Here is a 19,389-nt window from a genome sequence, read left to right as displayed (position 1 = left end):
AGCAAAGAAACCCCCAGTGGAAGCAATCTACCTCAATGTAATCTGTGGAGGATTTTACTTGAAAAGCCTATTTTACACTTTAACAAGTTAGATGATGTAAAGTCTATTTCTTAAAAGATAAAGCACTTATAACCACTTATAAGCACTTATAATACAATTTATGGTTCACTTCTAATCAGTAAAATTGGAGAATGAGTTTAAAAAAGGGGAGAGGAAGGAAAGAAGAAAATTCTTACGGACAACAAAAAGTTTTAAAGTATTTAATGTTAATTAAACTGTGCAAAAACCCAGTATTCCGTTAATAATCCAATCACTGAAACACTATCTTTTCAAAAATTTATATTATAAAGGAAATTTGGGACCAGTAAGACAGTACGACGCTCTGGCCGAAAAAAATGGTCAGAAAAAAGTATAAAAAGGCTGTGAACTCAGTAACGTTATTCGCCATCCGCTTCCCCCGGCTATGGGGCGCCGAGCGCACACAGCGCAGCCCGAGGGGAGCGCAAACCCAGGACGGGATGAGGCCTGGCGCTTTGGGAAAACAGGCCCTTCGACGGTTACACTTTAGGAACAACATTTACAGACCGGATCCTTGCATCTTCCCACCCTTAGGAAAGCGCTAGAGTCATTCACGGGGATACCTGTCCCCGTGACAGACAGCGACCCTCCACGAGGCCCCCCTCCTCGGAGCGGCTCCCCGGAGCTGGATGAGGGGCTGTCCCCGAATCACGCGGAAACTCGGGGCTCACGTCGTGCGTCCTTTTCAGGGGACCTGGGACCTGGCGGGGCCGCCTGACACCTGGACAAGAGCGTGAACGGGGGCCACGGGTGAGGTCCGACGGGAACCGGGGAGCGGCGCGCAGAGCCGGAACCCCGAGGGGCTCGTGGAGCGGCGGCTCCTCCGCAGATCTGACCCGAGGATCAGGCGCCGGGAGAGTGTAGACGGTCCAACCGAGTGGCCTGCAGCGTCCGAAGCCTCGCCAGCTCCCGCCCGCACCCCCATCGCGCCCTCCCCGCAGCCCCGGGGCCGCCGCCAGGTGCGGGGTCCGGTAAAGGGCGCTCAGGTGCAGCACCGCTCTCGGCGCAAAGCCCGGAGGAGGAGAGAGCGGGCGGGGGCTGAGTGAGGCCGAGGGGACGGAACATCGGGAGAAGGGGGAGAAGGGGGAGAGACCCCTGGGAAGGAGAAGGGGAGACCTCTAGGGAGGGGAAGGAGAGACCAGACACAGACACCCCAGGGAGGGGGAGAAGACATCCTCGGGAAGGGGAGACCCCAGGGGCAGGGGAGACCAGACTCCCGGGGAGGGGGAGAAGGGACCCCCAGGAAGAGGAGACCTTGGGAGGAGAGACCCCGAGGGGAGGGCAGACCCGGGAGGCGGAAGGGAGACCAGACCCCGAGGAGGGAAGAACTGATACCCACGGGAGGGGGAGACCCCCGGGGAAGGGAGGGGAGGAGAGGGAAGCCCCGAGGGCCGCACTTCAGGCCGGACCCGAGGCCCCGCGCCGAACGCTCACCCAGACGTTCCGGCCGCGCCGCGTCCTGGGCCCGGCTTTCCGGAGGGGAGGACCGGGACGCGGCTTATCCGCATCCCTTTCCAGGCGGCGGGGCCGCCCCCGGGGCGGGGACGAGGACGGGGACGGGGTCGGGCACGGGGAGGGCCCAGGAGGCCCGCAGTGCTCTTTCGAACGCCCTCTGAGCCGACGCGGCCGAGAGGGAGTCGCGGCCCCTTTAAGGAGGCGGGGTTTGGGTTCCGTCCACCCCAGGGCGGCGCGGTGCACGCCCGGGAGTCGGAGGCGCAGCGGGGCCTGCATCCCGGCGGCCCCGGGCGACGCAGTGCACGCCGGGAGTTGGAGTCCCGCCGGCCTGGCCTGACCTGTCGTTACGTTTCGGGCAGGCGGGCGTCCTGCCGGGAGATGCACTGGCCCGGATCGCGCCTGAGCCTTGCCGGTGGTTCAGAGCGGCCGGAACGTGGACTTCAGGGTCGAGAATGGCAGGGCTCCCGAGCAGGGCCTCGGGTTCCCCGCCGAGGAGGGCAGAGTCTCCCAAGAGAGAGCGGGAGCCTGTAAGGTCTTTGAGAAGGTGTGTGTGCGAAGCGGTCACCTTTTGTCCCGAGGCCAGGACTTGGATGGGAGGGGGTCAGGACTGCGGGTAGGGGAGGCCAGCTAGGAAGCGGTGGTAATAGCTCGGCAAGAAGAGGCGAAGACTTGAACGAAGACTGTCGGTAGGAACAAGGGGCATGAGAGGAGGGAAGGGTGGGGAATTTCACAGAGCCGTTCAGAAAAGGAGGAAAAGGAGAGGAAGGGCTCTGCAGGCCCTGGCTGGGGCGTCTGAGCAGACGGTCATGGTATTGACCAAAATAGGGACTGTAGAAGGTAGCGCAGGTTTGTGCAGAAAGACGATGCAGTAAGGAGGGGGAGATAGCGGGATCGTCTAGTTGGTTAGAGACGTAGATCTGGAGACCAGGAGAGGGCGGGCTTTCTGGAAACGTACAGTTACTTTGAAACGTTGTGGAAACCATGGTAATTGAAGGGTTTCAGTGTTCATTCAGTAAATTCAGTGGCTTCTGCGTGCAAGCGAGGTGGTGTGCAAGGTGCCGGGGCTTCGACGCTGAGCAAGGCAGATGTGGGTTTGGTACTGATGGAGACGATGTCCCAGCAGGAGAGACGGGCACTGAACACGCAGCTACGTTATTACAGCTGGGATAAGTGCCAGAGAGAGGCACCGGTTCCAGGCACCCGCAGGGTGGGGTGTGTGGTGTAAGATGCCCAGCCAGTGAAGGCTTGACCGCGGCAGCACGGTGTGAGCTGAGCTGAACTCTCGAGAATGAGTGGGGGTGGGGCAGCCAGATGTGCGCGGCGCACATGGGGGGTGCGAGGGACAGGAATGGGAAGAGGGCCCCGCGGAGCCCAGAGAGCCAGGGAGCAGCCGCGGCGGGACGCTGTGATGGGGCACTCATCTGGTCCCAGGGAGGAATGGCAGCCTTTGTCCTCGTGGTAGTGGGAGGCCGGGGAGAGGCTTTCAGGCCGGAGAGAGATGGTCCAGGAGGAATGTGCCAGGAAGAGGGGAGGGGTGAGAACAAACCTTCTGGGTGGGAAGAGCAGCCAAGAAAGGAGATGGAGAAGCGCCGGTCAGAGAAACGTGAGGGCTCGAGAAAGTCGTCCCAGAAACCAGGAGCGGGCGGTCCGCAGTGCAGCCGGGAGGCTCGTGCCGGCCCCCGGGGCAGCGGCTGCACTGCCCGACCGAGCGCGCCGCCTTGGCCGGCGAGACTACACGCCCCAGCTCTTAAGGGGAAGGGGCTGGGTGGGCAGGAGCCTGACTTGCTGAAGAGGTTGGAGAGGAAGGAGAGTGAAAGGGGGCACTTTGGTGTGACTCCATGCACCATCCCCGCCTGCTTTACCTGAAACCGTCAAGGCGACTGAATTGATGGCACGAACTGGGTCAGTGTGGTTGCCCCGGCAACCCCTTGTAAGTTGACCCTAAGAGGAGATTTTGTTGTATTCAGTGTCTCTGAAAGGGCATTTTAAGGAGAACATTTTCATTTTGTATGTGGTCAGTTTTGGTGCCCAGATCACATGGGTGATTTTTTACAAGGTCACAATTAAAATTAAAATGTTTGAGACTTTTTCCGGGGGTAGAGAATTTATCTGATGTTTTTCCTGGATTGTCCAGACTTTTTTTTTTTTTTTTTTTTTTTAGTGGTACGCGGACCTCTCACTGTTGTGGCCTCTCCCGTGGCGGAGCACAGGCTCCAGACACGCAGGCCCAGCGGCCATGGCTCACGGGCCCAGCCGCTCCGCGGCATGTGGGATCTTCCCGGACCGGGGCACGAACCCGTGTCCCCTGCATCGACAGGCGGACTCTCAACCACTGCGCCACCAGGGAAGCCCCTGTCCAGATTTTTATTTCAAGAATTTTGTACATTTTAACAGGGTAAAACAAAGAAATATAGAAAAAGCCCTCCCACTTCCCTTAAAAGCTGCCGTTAATACTTTAATTTCCTTGGCGTGGTGAGCCTTAGTGAAGGCCATCAGAGCTTGAAGGGCAGGCTGTGGCCCTTCCAGGTTATGGACCTTTATTAATTTTAGATGGATTTAGTCCTAAGTAGACCCAGAGCTTTCTTTCCCTGGTAAGTGTTTAGTTTATGAGGCTTTTCTTTTTTTTTTGTAGAAAGCTTTATGCCAGGTCCCTTTTTTTACAAATTGCAACTTGAATCTCTTTGTCCCTTTTGGGCATGAAGCACATATAGTCTTTAGATTTAGCTATTGGTTATTGTTTTAATCACTGTAGGGGTAACATTGAATCATGGGAACTTTCTGGACCATCCCCTCCCCTTTCATCCTGGCCAGAGACCTGCTCTGGGCTCCGCTTGGACCCACGGCTGCTGCTGCTCATTCAGAACCGGCACTTCTGTGCCACTTCGCGGTTCCAGGTGGTAGGATCTGTCTTGGAATAGATTGATCATCTGCACTTCTCCCCACTTTGTAACTCACGCGGTGACAATTTAGGCCGCTCTGGGTGGCCCGGGGCCACGTGCTGCTCCTGCCCCCCTCCTCCTAGGCTTCCCAGAAAGCGTTCCCCTTTATACTGTCGTGTAGCCGCTTGGTCGCGGTTTAGGAGGGGCTGCGGGAGACTGCTGTCAGGAGAAGGACCTCGAGATGGGACCTCGTCCTGTCTTCCAGGTGCTGGGCAGCATCTCCTCGGCGGGGATCTGCCGGCTGAATGGTTGTCACCTGAGCAAACGTTGCTCTGTTGGCTCATCTTGGAGAGTCTCAGGGTGCTAGGGTGGATTTTTTTGAGGTGAAATCGCATAACATAAAGTTAACTGTTTCGAAGTGTACAGTCCAGTGGTGCGTAGGACCTTCACCGCGTTGTGCTGCCGCTGCCTGTGTCTAGTTCCAGAACATTTTCATCCCCCGAAGGAAGGCCCACACCTGTCAGCCGTCCCTCCCACGCCTCCCTTCCCCAGCCCCTGGCCACACCGCCCGCCCTCCGTCTCAGGACTTGCCTGTGCTGCACGTTTCACGCGAATGGAACCTCACAGTGTGTGACTGTTTGTGTCTGACTTCCTTTGCTCAGCATAATGTTTTCGAGGCCCACCCATATCGTAGCATATATCAGTACTCCATGATTTTTTATGGCTGAATTTCATTGTATGTGTGTACCGAATTCTGCCTTTACAAGCCTGACAGAATGTTAAAATCCAGCATTGATGGCAGTTTCCATAGTAAACATGTCATAGTTCTTCTGAACGGTGCACCATTTGGGGGTCGAACACCTGTCACTGTCTTGAGGTGTCTGAGGTGAGCCTTGGATTTGCCCACCTCCCTTGGGGAAGCCATCCGTGTCATCAAAGATGCCAGCATTGTCTTTCGTCAGTTTACTGTCAAAGCATTTGGCATGTGACCGCATTGAGCTGAATTTGATCTTCCCAGAGAATAGAACCTTGAACTCTTTGGTTTTTCTCAAAGGCTCAATTTCAGGAAGTAATGTAGAGAATATGCACTCCACGTGTGCCCCTGGAACCCGGATTGTAGGCTGCAGTCGCAGGGTGGCTGCGGGTCTGTAAATGCAGCCACGTGGAGCGAAGTTCACCCGCCTGTCTGTGTGGTCCTCTCACTGTGGCAGAGACCAGCACCTCCTGACCTAGCTCCGGGGTTCTTAGCCCAAGTTCCACCTTCCCCCAGCCTCTGAGAAGCCAGGATGGTCCTACAAGGTCCGTGAAAACCCTGAATTTCTGTGCCAAACCATATGCCCATGTGTGTACCACATACGTCTTCCAGGAGAAAGGATCCGTGCTGTCATCAGATTCCAAAAGGGACCCCAGGACCCCAAATGATCAACAGTCATTGTTCTAAGTAGGCAAAATATTAATTCCCTGGGTTACTCTAGATCAGTGTTTCTCAAACTTCTAAGTCCCAGGCCCCCTATACACTTTAAAAAATGATTGGGATTGTAGCCATTGGTATTTACCATATTAGAAATTAAAATGGAAAGTTTAAAAATATCTGTGTTTAAAAATAACAATAGTAAACCTGTTATATATTCACATTACATTTTTGCAAACATCTTTCATCAAAGTTAGGTTCTCCAATCTTCTGTGTTCAGTCTGTTGTGATGTCACCAGTCAGGCAGCCTCTGAAAGCCTCTGCTATACACCAGTGAGAGTGAGAAAGGTGGGTAACGGCTTGGAGGCATTTGGAGATACTCTTGTGACCGTGGAACCCCTGAGAGGCCTTAGGCCCCCGGGGTCCCCAGCCACGAGCAGTGTGTGTGGACTGCAGTAGCGTAACTCCTGCTCTGTTGTCCTCTGCTTTTCTGGCACCAGCGGGCACTGAGGGAGGCGTTAGGAAACAGCTTTGCTCTGCTGTTTACTGGTGGCATTTGGTAAGGAGCTGGTCTGGTGCAAAGGGGACATTTCGTGTCTCCACTTCCTTCCAGTTTCAGCGCCAGGAGGGGCTGGGCCACTTCTGGGCCACTGGTGGGTCTTTAAATCTTATGAAAACAGCTTTTCCTAACTAATCCTCTTTTCTTCTTTATGTTGGCAACTGAGAAGCTCAGAGCCTAATTTTCAGCTCACTTTCAACTCTTATGTATGCTCTGCGTGTCTGTGTCTTATCTCTGGCTTTTTTATTTTCCTTATTTCCTCCTCTTGATTTCCTCATCTACAGTTTGTTCTCCAGTTACATATTTCCGTAAGTTATAATTTATTCTGTGTGCTTCTATAAACTCATCTTTTTTTGAAAAGACTGAGTATACATCATTTTAAGTAAAACTTTTCCCCTTATCATATTATCGTGTAAAGTGTCTTTTAAAGTATTAGCACCCAGTAGATTATAGAGTCTGTTTTGATTTACAGAAATTAGTGAATGACTGTCATTTCTGCTGTGGTTTTCATCAGGCTACCTTAGATAAATAAAACCTTAACCATCCAATACCTGGAAACACTAAAATGTTATTTGGTTTCATTATGTACTATATGTAGTGCTGTTACACGGCAGTTCTGTTATTTATTACCTACCAACAGCCTCTGCCCTCTTTTTCCATCTGATTTCTGTCTCATGCACACAGGCATTCTCATTATTAGTATCATCTTCATTTAACTATAACAGGCTTTTTGTGCCTGCTTTTGGAACTTCTGTAAGTTATTTTTCACACAATTCTTTGTTATGTGTGTTTGTTTTCATCAGTGTTCTGCTAATTTTAAATGGAGAAAAACTTAAAATAATGATGTTTCCAACCATGAGGTCCTCCTCCTGGCCATTAGGGCCTGAAATTAATTGAAGCCAAGGAGGACCCACAGGTGGGCTATGGTGATGTGGTCAGGCCTAGGGTTAGCCACACTTCATCACAGGGTACATATGTGTTATAAAGAGGATTTCACTGAAACTTAGAAAAAAATTAACATCCTACATCATGCAGAGTGAACTAGATAGAGATCAAAATGTATTTTGTATAAAACATTGATTCTTCTAATTTGGGGGAGATGAGACTTTGTATATTTGTTACTGTGTAGATGCTGTCATTTGAATTTTCAGAAGGCTGTGCAGTCTTTTTAACTGATGAAGAACAAGGCTTTGTCTTCCTGTTATTCTGAAGTGAAGTCCGGTCCCCCAAGGAAAAATTAAGTCCAGTTACAATATAGGAGTTAGTGACAGAGCTGAAACAGCTCTCTGGACTGGCCTCACTGGCTTTCCTGCTTCTTTTGCTTCCCACAGCATAAGCTTAAATCATCTCAGAAGGACAAGGTCCACCAGCTCATGGCATTCACTCAGGCTGGTGAGAGAACTGCCATCCACTGCTTAGCCCAAAGTGAGTGGAAACTGGATGCGCCATGGACAGCTTCTTCCAGAACCCAGCCTCGTTCCACAAGGGCTCCATGAGAACCTCCGTGGACAGGAAGAAGCTGGAGCCGCTGTATAACAGGTACAAAGGTAGGGGGCGCAGTGGCGACTGCGTCCGTCTCCAGGGAGCAGGGTGGCTGTTCTGGAGTCTCTGTGCTGCGTCCCAGGGCCCCCAATGTGCATTCCCTTCCCGTGCAGATGTTCAGCTGCACAAAAGTCTGAGGACTGATGAGCAGCGAGCCCTCCTGCACGTGGCCTGGGCAGAGCCTTGTGTGCCCACGGTCAGCCACGGGCAGTCACTGCTCGGAGGCTTGGTGTCCAGGCCAGGTGGCTACACTCGTTAAGACAGTGCTTTTCCCCAGCACTTCCACGTAGACAGGAATACGTGGTGAGAAGGCCATTTCAGAACGATACCAAATCGTAAGAGTAATTATGACGTGAGGGTACAGGTATCCTGCCCTTAACACTGTGTGCTTGTATTGGAACCCTGGAACAGCTCCAGCTGCAGAAGTTTCTGGAAAAACTCTTGGCAAAAAAAACCTTTGTGTTTTCAGTTGGGGACAGTTGTTATTTTTATTGAAATTGGCACAGAATGGAGCTTTCCCTATCAAAATACAGTCATGGGCTTCCCTGGTGGCGCAGTGGTTGAGAGTCCGCCTGCCGATGCAGGGTACATGGGTTCGTGCCCCGGTCCGGGAAGATCCCGCATGCCACAGAGCGGCTGGGCCCATGAGCCATGGCCGCTGAGCCTGCGCGTCCGGAGCCTGTGCTCCGCAACGGGAGAGGCCACAACAGTGAGAGGCCCGCGTACCGCAAAAAAAAAAAAAAAAAAAAAAAAAACGAAAAACCATACAGTCATGCTGCAAAAATAAGTCTGCATGATGAGTCTGTGCAGATCCAGACTACTCAGCAGGCTTTAAATTCCACATCAAATGTCAGGTCTGTGCTGTAATAGGAGAGGTGGCAACGATTCAAGAGCTGATTTTTTTTTTCTAGCAGTTTCTAAGGTTAATCTTATTTTCCAAAACTTAAAAAATAAAATCCCTCATTTAAGCAAGTATTAACACAAACAGAGTAACTCCCTTGGCTTTAAGTTCTTCTTTATTTATTATTTTCATTTTTTACTTTTGAAAATACTGTGTATAATCTGTCTATTTAGATCCAAAAAATCAATTGAAAATTGCATTCCTTTTTTTTTTAAAAAAAAATCTTGGTTCAGAAACATGTTCTGTGGTTTAAAAAACAGATTTGTACTTGTTGTAGTTCTCCAAAAATGAACATTGTTTTCAGTATGCTTTAAATCTTTTTGGCTAAGTTAATTACTGAGCTAATTTTGTAAGTCATGCGCTATGCAGATTTTTAAAGTTATTCAGATATGTGCAGCTGCCTTTGGAAAAATATTTTTATGTGAAAATTATCTTTAGTCTTTAAGCTTCATCCCTTATCATTTAATTTTATTCATGCAATTCTAGTCATTTAAAGTAGACATATGGTACAATCATTTTGGCCCCTAAACATAGATGTATAGTTCAAAGACTATTGACAAATAGAACAACCGTTGCTACACAATGTATACAAATGAATGAGTGCTTCCAAACTACTTTAAAGCATTCAAAATTATTGTATATGAAGTTTATCAGGACGGTTACTAGGTGAGGGCATCGTAGACCCATTTTTCTCTTATCCTGAAGGTCTGTCGTGTTAGGAGCACAGGCTTGAGTCAGGAGGTGTGTGGGAACCTCTGTCCTATGAGCCCACGGCGGCAGGTTCTCACGGACACAGGAGCATAGGGTTGGAAGGGTCTGTGTGATTTTGCTCATTTAAGGTAGGTCAGCAGTTCTTCTTTGGTAGCAACATATGTATATATAAATGTGGCGTTAAGCACTTAAGAGTTCAGTCTTGTGTGATGGAAGAAGAGTTTGTTACACTTAACCTTCCTTTGTGGGAAGGTGCCGCAGGCCTGCTTCTCGCACCTTCTACGGCAGCAGGTGGGCTGTAATTGTGATGCCGGTCAGGAGACACAGGCTAAGGTCACAGGGCCTCGCTTGTTGAGGCCTTGCTGATTCTTTTAATGGATTTCACGATTTGATTTTCCCATGGAGAAATGCTAAGTTCCTTAATTTTATTTCTAAACTAGAAATTGCCAGGGGATGGGGTAGGGGGAAGCCTGAATTTCTAAGCTGTTAAATGTGGGTGCATAAACTAAATGACTGAAAAATAAGTATTGTGCAGTAGTATTAGTATTAGCACTATAGCAAATGAAATCACTTTAAAAAAAAAAATCTGGGCTTCCCTGGTGGCGCAGTGGTTGAGAGTCCGCCTGCCGATGCAGGGGACACGGTCGTGCCCCGGTCCGGGAAGATCCCACATGCTGTGGAGCGGCTGGGCCCGTGAGCCATGGCCGCTGAGCCTGCGTGTCTGGAACCTGTGCTCCGCAACGGTAGAGGCCACAACAGTGAGAGGCCTGCATACTGCAAAAAAAAAAAAAAAAAAGAAAAAAGAAAAACATCTTTCTTTTGCTTTGACAAGGTGGTGATAAAAACTTAAAATATTTTGAATACTTTACAGTGTTTTTCATAGCAGTTTGCCTTTGGGCAAGGTAAAATTCTGTAAACTTGAAATTTTATTTTACTTTAGGGAGATTAATTAATTTTTTCTTAATGATGAAGTCTTCAAAAAAGTTTCAATGATTTTTTTCCCCCCTAAAAACCCAGGAACCTAGATTTTAAAAACAAAGAATATTTTCTGGATAAATCATTATTTGTTGCTATTTCTTTCACATATGGTAGAAAATTGCAGTGCATTGACTGATGTATTTGAAACACCCTTGCCAGAACTATGTAGTAGAGGTATGATTCTTACCACCCATTTTAGTAATGCTTTTCAAACTATCCAAAATTTTAACTTCTTTTTCCCTTAACTTTAACTATAGACCCACAAGATGAAAATAAAATTGGAATTGATGGAATTCAAAAGTTTTGTGATGATTTAAGCCTAGATCCTGCCAGTATCACCGTTTTGGGTATAGTGTGGAAATTCAGAGCCGCGACTCTATGTGAATTTAGCAAAAAGAATTTGTAGATGGCATGACAGAGCTTGGGTAAGTAAATTGGTCTCAGTTTAAACTTTTCCAGAAGGAAAATACTTTCAACATTAATTATGTTTCAGCAGCCTGTAAACTTCATATTAGTTTATGTCCTTTGAATATTTTACAAATTTCTTATGCATTTGTACTATCAAACCTTTGGTTTTCTTTTAAATTCCAGTTAAAATTTTGTTCAGTGTTTTTATTCAGATTAATTTCTTTTGTAACACTTTCTCCTTTTAATTTTTTTCCTTCCAGTTTTGAATTGATGGTAAACATCCAGGTGTTTTTGTTTGTTTGTTTTCAGCCATTTAATTTATTTCATAATACTGTGTGCTCCATGTATAATTTGTTGTGTTGCTGTATTAAGCATTAATAAAATATCATTCTGTCTTTTTGCTTGTAACACCTCTCTGTTTTACCTACAGGGTTGGGATAAAAGCTTCATTCATACCTTAAATGTTTCTTACTTGCTGGATGAGTCGGAGAGGTAAATGAAAGCACATAAACATCTAATCACTAAGCTTATTGAACTGTTTCAGGAGGTGTGTAAAACCTGACTTGCTGACTTGCTGCTACTCTGATATCTCAGTGTTGACAACTTAAACTCACTTATTTTTAGCTCCGGAAGGAGCTCAAAAGGCTTAGGTAAACATGTTCTAAGGCTGTGTGGACAGCATGCTTGTTTTCACTAAACCCATGTGTCTGTTGTGACATTAACCTCTATGAGACTTGATTTCTGATATCTTACCACATTCCTGGTAGTTGAAGAAAACCAACCAAACAAAAGGTATCATTGTAACAATTTGTAACAGCGTATGTGTTCCACATTCTTTTCACCTAGGAAAGCCTAGATGAATTACCAGTAGTTTTAGAATAGGAAAGACCTCTTAAAGAAGCGTTCCATTGGCATTGGACTACAAGTTGTCCCACCTGTTAAAATCTCCCCGAAATGGGACATTTTGGAAACAAGTGCTTCTTATACAGACAAATGATGGCATTTCTTAGACATTGTCTAGAAATATGCTGTACAAGTAAAAATTTTAAATTCCTATTATCCTATGAAGTATCATAACTTAAAATATATATTTTAAAGATTTTGAGAGTGAATCTTCCCAAAATGTTACAGATAATCTCACGCCCTCTTATCTGGAGTATACAGAACATAACTCTAGCTTACAAGTTAATGATGTTTGGTGGACTGCTCTCTCTCTGCACCTCATGGAGCAGTTAAAGGTGAAACTATTTTTCAAAATATTAAACAAAAGTATTATGAATGTATTAGTGAACTATATTGTGAAGATAACCTCTGTTTTTAGAAATGTGAAGGACTTTGCTTCTAGTCTAAATAGCACTAACCTCTAAAAACACTTTGGTTTTTGTGTCTGCTCTGTTATGATTTCTTCGCATGTTTTCCTGGCTATTAACTCCTGACTGGTTAGAATACCTGCCTTTAACAGTTAATTCTACATCCTTTCTTTGGGGGCTTGAGGATTCTTAGGTAAACTGGATAACTTTATGAAATACCTTGACATCTTCTTAAAAACAAAAAACTGTCTTTGTGGATCTTCTCTGTTGTATTCCATGGGTCTTTTTATCTGTCTTTAACCCAACACCACATATTCTTAATTGCTGTAGCCTTAGAGTAAGTCTTGAAATGAATTAGTAAAGTCTTCCTACTTTGTTCATCTACTGCAAGATTGTTAGTCAGCTTTTATTATTTCAATGGCGGAAAAAGAGCCTTTTCAACAAATGATGCTGAAACAACTGGGTAAAGGTGAAAAAATTGAACCTCAGTCCCTCTTCCATATCATATATAAAAATTAATTGGGGCTAGATTGTAGACCTGTACAAGATACTGACAACCATAAAGTTTTAGACAAAACATTAAGAGACTATCTTTGTAACCTTGGGTTAAGCAACGCTTTTTCAGGGAAGACATAAAATGCACTAGCCATAAGGAAAAAGTTGATAAATCGGACTCCATCAAAGTTAAAAACTTCTGCTTATCAAAAGATGCTTTTAGGAAAATGAAAAGGGTAAAACAGTGGGAAAATATTTGTTCGCTCTTTTTATGTGTTATAATGACTATAAAAACAATAGGAGAATTATAATTTATATATAATTCCTAAATAAGAGAGGAAGGAGTAAAGTTATTTTAAAATTCAATCCGAAAGAATCCAAGAAAAAAAAAGCACACAAGGCAAATTAGTTTATGGCAGGACAAATAGCAAGCACATGATAAAATGGAGGATTTAAGCCTAAAAATGTCAGCATTTACATAATTATATTAAGTGTAAGTGAATTAAATGTTAGATGGATTTTTAAAAATCAACTACCGTGGGCCTCCCTGGTGGCGCAAGTGGTTGAGAGTCCGCCTGCCGATGCAGGGGATACGGGTTCGTGCCCCGGTCTGGGAGGATCCCATATGCCGCGGAGCGGCTGGGCCCATGAGCCGTGGCCACTGAGCCTGCGCGTCCGGAGCCTGCGCGTCCGGAGCCTGTGCTCCGCAGCGGGGGAGGCCACAACAGTGAGAGGCCCGCATACCGCAAAAAAAAAAAAAAAAAAAAAAAAAATCAACTACCGTGGGACTTCCCTGATGGTGCAGTGGATAAGAATCTGCCTGTCAGGCTTCCCTGGTGGCACACTGGTTAAGGATCTGCCTGTCAATGCAGAGGACACGGGTTCGAGCCCTGGTCCAGGAAGTTCCCACATGCCATGGAGTAACTAAGCCCGTGCACCACAACTACTGAGCCTGCGCTCTAGAGCCCATGAGCCACAACTACTGAGCCCACGCAACGCAACGACTGAAGCCCGCGCACCTAGAGCCCACGCTCTGCAGCAAGAAAAGCCACCGCAATGAGAAGCCCATGCACCGCAGCAAAGATTAGTCCCCGCACACTGCAACTAGAGAAAAGCCTGCATGCAGCAATGAAGACCCAACACAGCCAAAAATAAATAAATAAATAAAATTTTAAAATAAATAAATTTAAAAAAATCATTCACTAGAGAATTAGAACAGTTACTGATGTTGTTTCTTTGCTTTGTGAGACTAATTGAAGGAATATAAAATTGTATTAAAGAAAATAATAGCCTCTACAGGAAAATGATTAGAAACCTGAACATTTCACATACATTACATTTTATTTTATAAGGTTTTCTGAGGGCTTTTTTAAAAAAATAAAGCAAGATGAATAATTTTATGGCTGCAGACCCCAAATGGAGCAATTGATTTTACAATTTCCAAAGTGTATTACATGGTCTGTCCTCTGAAGGGTTAAATATAAATTAAAGAGATTGATACAAGTGTTCCTATAATTCCTAGAAAAAGCATGGGCAGCAGTGGAAAGGGGTAAAATAAAAAACAAAACAAAACAAAACACACAACCCACAGATGAAGCCTTCCTTTCCTTCAGGTTTGTGTGTCTGCTTATGTGTGTGTTAAGATGTGCATGTGCTGTATTGTTTTGTGTGTGATGATTCCTTAGCCTGTGCTTAACTGATAGGCTAAAAGGAGATAATTAAAGCTCCTTGACTCTGTGTTTTGATGTAAGAAGCTTAGCCTGGTTTTATTCTGGCTAGAGTCTGGAATCAGTTGGCTTTGAAAAATCATAATTTTTGAGGAAGTAAAGTTTCATGATTATTAGCTAATTTTTACATCGGCCCAAAGACCCTTCTTTGACAGAAGGAACATCTTTATGATCTAATTCTAAAGGGAGTATCACAGATAAAAATTTTAAGTAGGAGTACCTTCTAAACATTTTCTTACTCAGGAGGTAGGATTTTTCAGAGGTTGTTGGAAAGAAAATAGGTGCTATGAAGATGCCTTTGATGGTCACTAGAGTAGCTTTTTTTTTTTTTTTTTTTTTTTTGGCTGTGCTGCGTGGCTTGTGGGATCTTAGTTCCCTGACCAGGGATTGAACCTGGGCCACCTCAGTGGAAGTGTCAAGTCCTAACCACTGGACCGCCAGGGAATTCCCAACAAATCCTTTTTAAAAGACATTTCCCCAGAGTTAAAAAATTAGATTACACACAACTTCAGGAACACTTCTGTAAGCATTAGCCCTCATGTCACTCCTAGGTAAGATTGCTGATTCTTATTAAGTAAGTGAATACCAGTGTGCTGAGAAGTAGTCATTGTGCAGTGGAGAAAGAAATTGGGATTCACTCACTGCTCTTTCTCTTTTTCTGCCAGACTTAGAAATGGCCGTCGCATATTGGAATTTGGAATTATCCAGAAGGCTTAAATTTTTAGATCTTTGGAACATCCTTTTGTTGGTAAGTGTCCTCCTGCTTGCCGGGGCCCTGCGTGAGGGGCCAGTGGGTGAGATGGCCATCCGTACTAACTGAGGGCCTGACCGCGGGCACTGTGGGGCCAGGGTCTCGCGCAGAGGTCACCAAGGAGCAGATCTGCGGCCACACTCTGCCACCAGCTGCAAGCGGCGCCCAGGGGCTCTGCCCCGGCTGCTCCGAGGCCGCGTCCTCTGGACTGCCCACCAGTGCCCCCCAAGCTGTGTTCACGGGCTGGGACTACTCCTGATGTCCTGTGCATCGCTCGGGAGTGGAGGGCTCAGCTGGCCCCGGGGGAGCGGGTCCTTCGGGGAGGGGTCTCGGTGGCGGCGGCGGGGATGGTGCAGGGTGTGGGCCGCCCTGACCTCGGGGGGTGGCCGTGCTGTCCTGCTCAGCGCCCCCCCCCCTGCATGCGAGGAGCAGCCCTTCCACCGGGTGGCGGGGTGGGGGCTGTGTGGGAAAGCCCTCCTGGAGCAGCCTGGGGAAGGACCCCAGAACGCCACGCGGCAGAGGGACACAGGGACGTGGGACGGCAGGGGCAGAAGAGCACGCGTGCTGTGCTGGTCACACGTGTGTTCCGAGGTGTGAGACGAGCTTGCGAGCCGTCTGTGAATCGTGTGCCTGTGACGTGTGCAGACGGACCCACAGCGGCACCTGCTGCCTTATGAGCTGGGAGCCCCTGGGAGATGAAGCGGAGGCCGGGGCCGGGGCTGCCCCGTCAGCTGCGGGCAGGTATCCTGCACGTGTTTGCTGCACCTGGAGTACCGAGGAACAGAGACATTTCCAGAAAAGTGTCCCATCCCACTTCAGAGAACTCCCTGGTATTGAGGAAAATAAATGTATCAGGGTACTACTTGCCTGCACTCTTTCTGAATTGGTTTGGGGCTTAGGTGGAGAGATTAAAAGTTCTGCCTCTCGATTTGAAATAAGTTTATAATTTTTGTATTTTTAAAGTTTTATTTTAATTTGTGTTTAACTAAGTCTGCTTTCTACATCTGCACATTGGCATTATGTAGCTCTTAACGTTTACCCAAAGCGCTATTATTATTTTAACTTTTGACAGTTTTGTTCCGGTACTTATTCCTTATCGAACTCTGTTCTGAGATAACCAGGCCAGTAGAACAGCTGAGAGCTAAGTCTGGGTCGTAAGTCTGGTGGGTTTTTTCTCTTGTGTATTAGGAGCATCACAAAAGATCAACCCCAAGGAACACTTGGAACCTTCTGCTAGATTTTGGAAATATGATTGCAGATGACATGTCCAGCTATGATGAAGAAGGTACGAGAAGTAGCCGGACTTCAGCAGAGGGCCAGAGGCACTGACGCGGGCGCACACGTCTCTGCGCCCGGACCACGGGTCAGTGATGGCAGCGCAGGCCCCGGGGCGGACGGCACCTGCTGACTCCTGACCCGACCCCGTCCGGAGACTAGTAGTCACTTTATTATGTCTTGTAAATCGCACAAAAGAAAATACAGCTTCATATTTAGTTAAAGTCAGGAAGACGGTTGTCTGAGCCAAAGCATTTCAGAGTGGACGTGCAGAGGCGCTGAGTCAGACCTCAGGCAGGACAGTCACTGGGGCCCACGGCCCCGCGTGTGGCTGCAGCGGCTATTCCATCGTACTCTGCCGAAACTCACGGAAGATCGCAGCCTCCGTTTGCTCACCTGAGCACGGTCACACCTGCTGCGGCCCTCACCCCAAACATTTCAGGGCTCGGGGAGCGTTTGCCTGCCTGCTGAGCTGTGGGCGCCGCCCCGTTAGGGAAGGATGCCCACCCCCCGGCCCCGCCCACCGTCAGCTCCCTCTACCCGGCCAGGAGGTGACTGTGCACATTCCCGGCGGGGTCAAGGGTGGGCGGTCCTCACAGGGCCGGGTCCACACAAGCACACCAGCACTTGCCAACCCTGGTCTGGCTAGAGCAGAAGAGGGTCACTTTAGCTGATTCCTTAAGTGGAGCACAGGCTATAGAAAGTTAAAATCATTTGAGTTCTTGAAATATAAAAGTTGGATTGTGAAAAAATGCTTTGAATATAAAAATATTGCTCTAAATCGTTGCCTTTTTTAAAAAAATCTATTTGCTTTCCTTCAGGAGCATGGCCTCTTCTTATAGATGATTTCGTAGAATATGCACGGCCAGTGGTCACAGGTGGTAAAGGCAGCCCTCTCTAGGCAGAAAACCGAGATGGATTAAGATGAAAAGGGAACTGTCCTGCAGGAGACACTGGCCAGCTATGCCTGTTGCCCATTTTGAAAGTCATCCTGACCAGTCGTGAGACTGGAGACCCTCTCCTGCTGCTTAGAGAAGACACCGCTGACTGGATGCCACACGGAGACCCTCTGAGCTCGCTGCTGGGGCACCCAGAGACGGGGCCCTGGCTGTTGCTGTAAGAGACCTGTGCATGATTTCCGCATTTACGGAGGAGCTGGGGCCTGTCTGCAGGCTGCAGGGTCGCTGTTGATCACGACCCAAAGCAAGGCTGTGCTCACCGCACTCGCTGAATTGTCCGTGACCACCCCTGAGAAACAGTACAAGTCAGGCTGCTGGAAACGTGCCCTAAAGAGGATGATTGTCGTGGATGCTGACGGTTTTAAACTTGGTGCCAGGGTTAAGATTTATATTTTTTGAATCATCAAGTGTCTAGATTTATCAGCTCTTTTTTCATTTCACTTTTCTCTGGATGTTCATCTGGGAATCATTTTACAGGTTAACGCGCCGTTGCAGTTTGCACAGCGATGGTGTCATTGTGATTCCAGAAAAGTGTTCTTTTAAACTGCCTGCAAGTCGGTGGGTCTGCTTTACTTCTGATAATCTCAGCTGGACTTCCTAAGAAGCTTCATGAAGTGTGCTTTTTAAAAAAATGTATTTAAGGGCTTACCTGGTGGCGCAGTGGTTGAGAGTCCGCCTGCCGATGCAGGGGACACGGGTTCGTGCCCCGGTCCGGGAGGATCCCACATGCCACGAAGCGGCTGGGCCCGTGAGCCATGGCCACTGAGCCTGCACGTCCGGAGCCTGTGCTCCGCAACGGGAGAGGCCACAACAGTGAGAGGCCCGCATACAGAAAAAAAAAAAAAATGTGACCCACTCAGGCCTGGGGCCTGGAGACCCAGTCTGGGCGGGGTCAGCCCGTCACAAGGTGCAGGGCCAGGGAAGTCACCTGATCTCTCCCAGGCCCCGCTGCCCCGTCCTCTACCTGTAAGACTGGGGTTCTAAGAGGCTTTAATAGAAACTTCACCAATTGTAATGCGTCCTTCGAGGCCTCGTGGGTTCTGACATGTAAGAGTTCTACTCAGAGAGGTTATGGAACCCGGACGGGCCTGTAAGAATCATGAGGTCTGTGGCACTGTTTCATTCTTGAGATTTAAAGTTATGTGGAGAAAAGGTGTTCTATGGAGTTGTTTATCAACAGATACCAAAACATCAGTGACAAAGGCTCTTCCAACACTTGTAGGTTTCCCTTCTATAATAAACGTTTAAGTCGTGCGTGCTGTGAAAGTGCTGAGGACTCTGGAAACACTAAAATTCTCTTCCTGGTGTCATGGTGCCTTTCAGGTCTGTCCTCGGACGCTCGGCCCTGGATGTCAGGGTCCTGGTCCCACGTCAGGGGAGCGGCCACCACACTTGGGACCCTCCCAGCCTGTGTCCAGCCTGCCGCCTTGTTACAGGATCACGTCCCACAGGGACGGCCTGGGTCACATGCTTTCCTTTCTAGGTATCACGTAGTATCTGCTAAATACACCTGTTCCATGTGGGCGGTCACAGATCTCATAATACACGAATTTCCTTGAACTGACGGGAGTTACATACCTAACTGATCCACTGAAACGCACACTATAAATACAGTGAAGACATGCGGATTAACCAAATGTGAGAGGTCTAACACACGTGGGCTCCCCGTGCCTGCCGGGAGTTCCTGGGCTGGACAGCACCACGTCTTCCGTGTTGGTGACATCGTACACGTCAGTGTGTTCTTTTACCTTAGTAAACGCTTAAGTGGGATATTACATATGTCTCCAGCTCCAGGCTCTGTGGGGACAGCCACACCCACGACTCACGGCACACGACCAGGGCTCGGCAAACACTGCAGGAACCAGGCAGTGGGCTCGCCTCGCCTCCTCCTCTCGGCTGCCGTCGGCCAGCAGGTGTGGGGCTGCTCTTAGCGTCTCCGACGACAGTGTC

At 47.9% G+C, this 19,389-nt stretch overlaps 2 protein-coding genes across 6 annotated transcripts in view; one reads left to right on the top strand and one right to left on the bottom strand.

Annotated features, from left to right (window-relative positions):
- Nucleotides 1–1,689, bottom strand: part of TMCO3 (transmembrane and coiled-coil domains 3) — a 31,694-nt gene extending 30,005 nt beyond the window's left edge. For 4 of the 5 annotated variants that reach the window (XM_060080061.1, XM_060080063.1, XM_060080065.1 and 1 more), the window contains exon 1: nt 1,513–1,689. The gene's annotated coding sequence lies outside the window, so the exon portion shown is untranslated. Of the gene's footprint in view, nt 1–641; nt 800–1,512 lie in introns of all 5 variants that reach the window. The other variant, XM_060080062.1, reaches the window with a different exon arrangement.
- On the top strand, nt 464–18,686 carry DCUN1D2 (defective in cullin neddylation 1 domain containing 2). The gene is given in 13 exon segments (XM_060079785.1): nt 464–556; nt 834–1,120; nt 1,597–1,639; nt 1,762–1,881; nt 1,955–2,077; nt 7,714–7,822; nt 7,825–7,929; nt 10,772–10,903; nt 10,906–10,939; nt 11,407–11,414; nt 15,120–15,202; nt 16,394–16,490; nt 17,302–18,686. Coding segments are annotated over 13 exon segments (1,314 nt in total). The 3' UTR covers nt 17,382–18,686.
- The last annotated feature ends 703 nt before the right edge of the window (nt 18,687–19,389 follow it).

Source organism: Mesoplodon densirostris, chromosome 17 (genome assembly GCF_025265405.1).
Source record: "Mesoplodon densirostris isolate mMesDen1 chromosome 17, mMesDen1 primary haplotype, whole genome shotgun sequence".
In the NCBI taxonomy this organism is placed as follows: Eukaryota; Metazoa; Chordata; class Mammalia; order Artiodactyla; family Ziphiidae; genus Mesoplodon; species Mesoplodon densirostris.
The sequence above is the reverse complement of the archived record's forward strand: the minus strand, read 5'-3'. Positions and strand labels throughout refer to the sequence as shown.